Source organism: Acanthisitta chloris, unplaced genomic scaffold, assembly GCF_000695815.1.
Source record: "Acanthisitta chloris isolate BGI_N310 unplaced genomic scaffold, ASM69581v1 scaffold2165, whole genome shotgun sequence".
In the NCBI taxonomy this organism is placed as follows: Eukaryota; Metazoa; Chordata; class Aves; order Passeriformes; family Acanthisittidae; genus Acanthisitta; species Acanthisitta chloris.
In genome coordinates this window covers 65,687-74,203 of record NW_008672024.1, presented here as the reverse complement: position 1 = coordinate 74,203, position 8,517 = coordinate 65,687, and the positions used below count along the sequence as shown (strand labels likewise).

Sequence of the window (8,517 nt, the reverse complement as noted above, 5' to 3'; positions counted from 1 at the left end):
ACAGGACTAGACAGTGTGCTGGGAGAAGAAGATCTTTACCACACTGCTCATTTTTGCAAGCCAGTTTTTCACTCTCACTTTTCTTAAGTCCAGCTCTATCCAATGGTGATGTTTATTCTAAGTTTGTGTATCTGTTGCACTACACACAGGTTCATTTAGTCCTTTCTATTGTGTTTGAAGCCTTAGGTGTTAAAAGAGCCAGTATTTTCAGTTTAAGTAGATCTCTTTCTATATCAGATAATTTATAAGAGCAATGTTTAGGATTTTTTAAGGTAATTCATTAAATTCCACAATTCCTCTGAGTATTTTGCTCTTGCACACTCGTATTCTACTGTTTCAGTTGTTAAAAATGCAAACTTTTCATCTACTAGGCACTGTGAGTTTTTGTAGGGCAGATGTGGAGTACTCATGCAGAAGGGCCAGTTTTGCTGGCTCCACATCAGTCCTGCAGACGGGTTTCCTGCAGCACAATAATTCTGAAGCACCAGTTATGATTTATAGTGGAGTTCATTTCAGAAAAACTCACTGGTTTAATTCTATTTGATGGCTCCAGTTCCTCTTCTGGGAAAAGACTCCTTATCGGGACTGGCACCTGTGATAGCAAATCCTGGCACAGAAATGAGATCTGTGAATGACAGTGAGCCAATGAGTTTGTTAGCGAAGAAGCACTGCTATGGAAACAAAAATCCTGAATTAGTTTATGTTGCCATCTGAGCAGGATGCACAAATAGTAACTGTGTGAGCACAAAGCCATGGAGATTTAGCCAGAGGAGATATTAATAGGTTGTAGTAATCTCTAGATATTATTTCTGCTTAGTGTTTCATTATATTTGATAGGGTTTTTTAAGGTAGCACATGCCACACCAGAAAAACCCTCTGACACTACTCCTACCAGTATTATTGTGATACAGACCTGCAGAATGACATGACAGCTCTGGGGAGCTTGGCCAGCCATGCAGTTACATTTCCTTTTTCTTCTGTTATTGACAAAGAAGGAAGGAGGAAGAGTTATTGACATATAATGGCCTAGTACATGTCTGCTATATGGTTGCTGTGGTGAGAACCTTCCTGGCAGTGTGCTCTCACTTAGCAGAGGGACCCAGTTCAGATAAATACCTATTGACAAGGTTTTGTTGCAATACGGCAGTGCAGTGCAGGGTAAGTTTATACTTGGTTAACAACATTGCTAATTGCTATTTGCACAGTCCAAGGCAATATAAATAGCTACATTTGATCTAAATGTCAGCACAGGCAGGGGCAGACAGAGAAATGTACCAGTACAAGTGAAGGGTGCTAATTAATACCAGAGTTTACCTCAGTTTCAAGGTTTCACTTACAACCTTGGCTAAAAACAAGTCTCTTCCCAATGCTTTGCTGTCCATTGGAGCTACATTCTCACCCTTGTTGAAGAGAATCCTTTGTGCAATCATTTTGTTTATTCATCCCAGCATGGCATGAGTAACTTGCCAGATGTCAGAGACAGCACTAGAGACAAAATAGAAGCAGTTTTCCTATTACTTTCTCCTTTCTTATCACCCTTATTGTGCTGGCACTGCAGTGCCTCGCAGAGCAAGGAGTGGTGGAAGCTGGGTCAGTGTATGTGATCTCAGTAGTGCTGCAGGGCCACAGGATGTCATGGCTGCCAAAGAAAGAATAATCTTCCCAAAGTAAACCAGTGTGAAATCACAACTGTGGGAAATGTGGTCTTAGAGTAACTGAGGCCATGATGTCTCATTAGAAACCCAGATCAATAATTCAAAGAAATGTGAGCTAGCTCATGCATTTTAATTGTGTTCCATAAGAAGAAGTTTCCTTTGCTGGAGGAACATCTGACAATGTAGTATCAGTGAGCCTGTGTGTGATCTCTGCCACAACCACATCCTGTTTCTGCCAGGTGATGCTGGCAGCAGAGGCTCTGCTATACAGAGTGCTTTGCTAGATATGGGGTAGCTGAGCAAACTCTGCTGGGACACGTGGTAAACTCCCTTCACAGGGAAAGCTGGAGGAGTGTTTCATGTCACTGTTTTCACACCAAGAAAGCTAGTGAGTCAGGTATTATTTGGACCAGAATATTCCACCTTTGGCTAACTCTTCTAATTTGGTGAGTCTCTGTTTCTTTGGGGAAGGAGCAAGTATACTCGAGTGGAATGAAGGCTTACTGGCAACAAGGATGCCTATATATAGGACCTTAGGGATTTCCCAGATTCCATGGAAACCTTAGACCTTTAGGTCAGCCTAATCCTTTACCATCCCTGCTAAGATGGCCTATTTGTTTGGGAATGATTCTGGTGAGGAACTATCCATGTGAGTGCAACTCATAAACTTCAGCCAACTCAGAGTTTTGTTGTCTTTGGACTGCTGCCATGCAAACCTCATATTCTTGTAAAATGTCTCTGAAATGATTGAACAATGAAGTATGGCAGATCTTCCCTGCCCCTTTACCTCACACAACCCAGTTACACTAGAAATGACTTCTGACCTATTTGTGCTTGTTGAAGGGGAAAAGGGAGTTGGAAGAACTGCCTGTGACAATAGTTCTGTCAATTGCTGCATCATATTTTCCTTAAACATGGTACTCACAGCAGGTGTGTGCTGAGTTGCCCTCACTGCTCCATGACAATCACAGAGGCAAGTAGCTCCAGGACTGGCTTAATCGACTGTGGAGCACTCTAGTGCTGTGCACAGAGGGTTTCCCAAACTGGAGAAACCTCAGGGGAGCAGAGAGTCACTAGGAGCCTGTGGCTAGTGCCAGAGCGGCTGATGGGACCTGAGTGTGGCCAGAAGCAATAGTGGCCAAGTCTCTCAGCCTTTCTTTTATTAAAGAAGCCCCTGGGGAGCAGCAGCAACCAGGAGTGCTACAAACAGGGTGGGCAAACAGGGCCTGGCATGACAGTTTATGCAGCAGTTTGCACAGCAGGACATGCAGGTGGACTAGCTAGGTCCTTGGGTCGCTGTTTCAGTGGAGGTAGGGGATGGAGATCCATGAGACAGCAAAGACACAAGGGTTATTGATGTGTTAGAGACCACAGAAGTGCCTGAGAATGGTTATGTAGGAATTAGTGCTTTTCCTTCCAAGAGGTGGTGGGATCAATAGCTCAACTGAAGTGTATCTACACAAGTGCATGCAGCATGGGTAACAAGCAGGAGGAGCTGGAAGTCATCTTCTGGAGGTATTTAAAAGGTGTATAGATGTGACACTTAGGGATATGGTTCAGTGGTGAGCTTGGCAGTGCTGGGGTAACGGTTGGACTCATTGATCTTAAAGGTATTTTTCAACCTAAATGATTCATTACTGAAGAGATGAACATTTCACCCCTCAAGTCTTGATGTAAATAAAATTATGTCACTACCAGTTTTCTAGGCTGTTGGACTATCTCAAATGCCATTAAATCACTTGTATCATATAGTGAGGTCTCTACTTCACCATTTCCCAACCTAGCATGTTCACACAGTGAACCTAAAAGTATCTCCTTTAAACCCTCTCAATGCTTTCCCCTGCAGCAGCAAGACATACTTATGTAGCTCTTTACTGTTCTTGAATTGCATTTCTGTCAGGGCAATTCTAAGGTCTATGGCCAAGTGCACAGCTTTATATTGTTAACAGTTTGACAAGAGGGTGATTCATGTGCAACAGCCTTTAATGTTTGAGATTTTGCTGCTGTGGTTATTATTAGGAGAGCAATTCAGGTTAAGTTACTCCAGGAGCACTGGAGCTAAGGAAGGCTCTTTTCTGATGGCTTTGTACCCAGTGTTTGTGGTGGCTGCTGTAGCACCAAAGCTGTTAGAGAAAGAAATACAGAGTAACACTTTTCAGAAGAGTAGCGTAGTAATCATGTAAAAGAACATCTGGAGACTGTGGGATGGGCACAGACGGATGGATGGATTACAGCATGCAACACTTTCAGTCAGTGGCAGTCTTGGGAACAGAATTTGCAACCACCAGGTCTTTGCAGGAGCTGAGAAGCTTTCTGCTTTGGGAACGGTGGGAGGCTTAAGCATATGACTCCTGTGTTCCACATAGGAAATCCCAGAGATGTCCTTGGCCACGGGTACTAAGAGGCAAGTGTGAACAAAGCTCTAAAGCATGAGTACTGAGTCTGACAGAATGCTGGATGTTTGGTTAAATTCCTTCTTATTTTCACATGGACAACTTGTGGCTGGAAAAAGAATACAGATAAAAACAACACCATCAAGTTAAAATATTTCTGTGTATCATTGCAAAGGTCATAGCTGTACACATCAAAGGTATGCACAGTTTCTATGGCCACAGTGTCATGTCAATGAAAATATGAAGTTTGCATAGAAAATGATACTTGCATGTGGCTGTTTGATTGTATCTACTGTTAGCTGCCTACCTGGACAGCCAAATCTCCAATCTGATCTATTAAAGCTGATAGCCAGAGTGACAAGTATTACTTCAATCACCTTGCTTGAAGTAGATAGTGACCACCAAATATCTGTCTGATTCAAAAACTTTCTGCCACTAGTTTATGTTGTAGCCTGATGACCATTAGTGGCTTGAGCTTGCTGAGGCAAGTTAGTTCAGTTTGATAGCCAGCCTAAGCTTTTGACTCCAGAAACAAGTCGTGCATTGTCCTTATGATTTCTTTTCAGCACTGCAGGTGGTAGGGTTGCTAGAACAGTAACAATCTGCTTGTTCCCCTTTGCATCTGGTCTGTGCAGCAACTTCAATAGCTCTTAAAAGGAAAGACATATTTAACCATAGAAGTTTGATTTGTTTAGTCAACTGTAAAAGCAAGTGCTAATATTTGTAGTTATTTTTTGGACAAATAGCCTCTCAGGCCATTGACTCTGCTATTCCAATGAAGATGCATTAAAGTGACATCTCCCTCTCTCTCTTTCTATCATGAGGAGTAATCTAGTACTTCGAGCATAACCTAAACATATATTCCTGCTCAAAGGTGTGCAAATTCAGGGAAACATGGACAGAGCATGGGTTAGAGTCCCACACAGCTTGGCTCTATAAGTCATGCAAAGTACTGCAGAATCCCTTTCCACCTGTGTTTGTACAGTAGTACTGCTTAGTCATGAAGGGCATTATAATTTTTCCTGTTGTTAGATGTGGCTTCCTGTGCATAAATATCTCCATTTGAGATCAATGTGGAGGTTGAGTAATTGGACTCAGGATTCCCTGAATGTACAGGGTACAGCCAAATGCATGTGCTGGTTTTGATGCCAATAGTTGCCTACACTTTATTGGTCTCAGGTTGTGTGCTGCTCATGGCTGACCATACTCCAGTTCCTCTAGACATTACCCCCTAGTGTCCTTCTGGTGATGTGTTTTTGCTTGAGGTAGCTGTGTGCTTACAGACTCTTTTGAAACATGGACCAGAAAAAGAAGACTAGACACTTGTTCTTTTCTACTGGTAGAAATTGCTCAAACCTCTGGAGGAGCTACCCTGAAAACTTTGTCCATGAGATTATTAAACCCGACATTCTCATGATAATATGGGACAACTGATGGATTAGGTTAAAAAATTGAGAGATCTAATGCAATTTTATTTAAAATCTAACCAGTTATTTGTTCAAAAGTGAACTGGTTACATTCATGTTTCTGTGAAATAAATCAGGCATCTTCAAGACATATGTCTTCAAGTTACCTAGAAGCATTAAACTGATATTAGAAATGAAAAATCCAAAACATGGTATAAATATTTTGCTCCAATTTACTTTCATGTTTTCAGACTTCTGACATCACCCTGTTGCCTGTTTTTACAATGTATTAAAGAACTGAAGTCTAGTCACTAATTTTGTTTATTTTATAAAAGAAAGCAAACTAGAAACATTAACAGAACTTTGAAATATGCTTTCATTTTATTGTGTTTTGTTAGTTATTCTTAGGCATAAAAATTACAGCAGAAACCAAGATGATGTTTAAAATGAGCTGAAAAAAATTACAGTCCAAGATGTGTTTAGAGCTTTTAATCTTATCAACAAGGCACAATGTTTAAGTACTGAGAAATGACCTTCAGAAGGTTTTCTGTGTGTTGTCAGAGGCATAAATGGGGATATGCAAGGAATACCATTTTTTTCTTTCATGTGTGCCTTGTTGGACTGTGAGTAAACACTGTAACTCTCTACCTTTCTTGTCTTTTAGCCACATCATCAATGAGCTGATAGAGACAGAACGGGTTTATGTAGAAGAACTACAAAGTATAATAGAGGTAAGAAACTCTTCTGAAATGACTTCTGGTGCTTAACCTCTAAGTCATCACTGCAGGTACACATCCTTCATGGCCTGAGCCCTCCCACCTCTTGTTTATAACACACAGGCTGTGTCAGCAAGATAGCTCAGCCTTGGAGATGGAGAATGGGAAGCATGTTTTGAACATCTTTCCTCAGGGCTTAGAAAAAGACACACCTTCTCTGGTCCCAGCCCACAGAATGATACAAGTTGCATGGTTCTCAAAGTTACGGGCAGAGGAATAGTTAACAATGTGCCTTTTCAAAATATCACCAACAGGTCTCAGAAGCAACACCCTTGATTTCCACGGGGCCAGACACTAAATTCTGTGAATGTAGGTCTGGAAAATGCTTGAGGAAAAGGAAGGCCCTCCTCCTCATCATCTCTATTGTCCCATGTACTGCTTGAACATAGAAAAGATTATTTACAGCCATGCTGTAAATATAATTCTTGAGCTTTTGAAACTCATAGGATACCAGCATACTCTGCATGTGTGGAGTCTGAGGTTGTCATCTGTGGGAGTATGGAGGCTCAGTAGGTCTCAATGATGCTTATATTTGGGTGGGACTTGAAGAACATGTGGTTGTTTCTTTATTTGATTTGATCTGTGGGAGTTGACAGCTCTGGTAATTGATATATTACTCTTATATGAGTTTAAAATCTGCACATAGGATACCAGCATACTCTGCATGTGTGGAGTCTGAGGTTGTCATCTGTGGGAGTATGGAGGCTCAGTAGGTCTCAATGATGCTTATATTTGGGTGGGACTTGAAGAACATGTGGTTGTTTCTTTATTTGATTTGATCTGTGGGAGTTGACAGCTCTGGTAATTGATATATTACTCTTATATGAGTTTAAAATCTGCACTCAGAATGTGACAGCTCTGGTAATTGATATATTACTTTTATATGAGTAGTTATTCTGCGCTCAGAATGTTCTCTCAAAGTTTTTATTGAAGAAACACAATCCAGTTTCTACAAGAAACAAGATAATAGTCAAGCCAAATGCCACAGTTCAACAGTCAAATCCAAACTAACCCTTATGCAATAAAGCAGTGTAGCAGAAAGAGATGTCTGTCTATCTTAGCAGTTTCCATCCCTACATGACAAAAATAGCTTTTGAATCCTAAGGACATAATTTCATCTTTTTTTTTGTTAACCCAGTAATCTGTCCATTTGTGGTTAAAAATATGTTTGCACAGTTACTGGGTAAAAGCTCTGGGGAAATTCAGAAGCATCAGAAATTCATGGGAGCAACAAAGCAGCAGCATGGGAGAAGCCTTTGTGTGCTCTGTTGAGAACAAAACCACATAGACTTTTGGGCTTTTAAGTGTCTTGGAGACAGTACTTCTTCCCTGGTGAAAACAGGCTGGTTTTATTTTCCACTCTTCTCTGCAGGGGTATGCTTCAGAAATGGACAATCCCAGTTTGGTACATCTGATTCCATCTGCACTCCAGAACAAGAAGGATATTCTTTTTGGGAACCTCCCAGAAATCTATGAATTCCACAACAGGCACGTGGGAACTGGTGGTTGTCCTGTGTCCTGGGGTGCTACAGTAATTTCTACTCCCTTTGGATACTTTATCATACTCACACATACACTGGCAGGAAAAGTCATCCTCCCTCTGCCTCTGTGTGTGCCCTATAAACCCATGTATAGAGAACACCTCCGAGATCATCTATTTCACCTTTTCTGTTTGTGAAAGATTATACCCTTTTGTGCATTTACTAGTGATTTCTCCTGGCATTAACCGTTTTGAATGTCCCTCATGGTGTGTATTTTACCACCTCTCTTGGTACACTGATAGATGACACAGGACAAAATCCTGATGTTCCTTCTCTGGCAAAACTCCTGTGAAAGGAACTTTTCTTGGTTTTCAGCTTATTTGTCCTATATTTCTGTTGTCAGAAGATGTGATACATTTGATTGCACTTTTCTTAAGGAATTTTACTTTTCAGATGCTCATAAACCTTTCCACTGTGGAAAGATAATCTGGAGCCCATAATTACAGAATACCAGTTATGAACAAGATTAATTTCTTTTCAGTCAGCTTTCTAGACACAAAGCTTGGGGCTACTTCTCTAAATTTACTGCTTTTCCCAGCCTTGCTTAAGTAAAACTGGCTGTAACCAAAGTGAGAGTTAAGGAATTCTTTTGGATAAGAATTGCCTGTAAGATGTAAGAAACAGTTGAGCAAATTAAATATAAAATATCTCTCCTTTGGAAGAGTAGTTAATACATAGTAGAAAAAATGATTTTCCAGTTTATATATTATTTTGAAAAATTGTGTCTTCCATTTGGAGGAAGAAAT

At 40.7% G+C, this 8,517-nt stretch overlaps 1 protein-coding gene across 1 annotated transcript in view; it reads left to right on the top strand.

The window, feature by feature from the left end:
• Positions 1–3,129: 3,129 nt before the first annotated feature.
• LOC103801907 (guanine nucleotide exchange factor DBS-like) overlaps positions 3,130–8,517 on the top strand; it is a 42,530-nt gene continuing 37,142 nt past the window's right edge. Inside the window, exons 1-3 of the mRNA XM_009074345.1 lie at positions 3,130–3,170; positions 6,119–6,185; positions 7,603–7,718. Coding sequence (XP_009072593.1) covers positions 3,130–3,170; positions 6,119–6,185; positions 7,603–7,718 — 224 coding nt within the window. The remainder of the gene's footprint in view (positions 3,171–6,118; positions 6,186–7,602; positions 7,719–8,517) is intronic.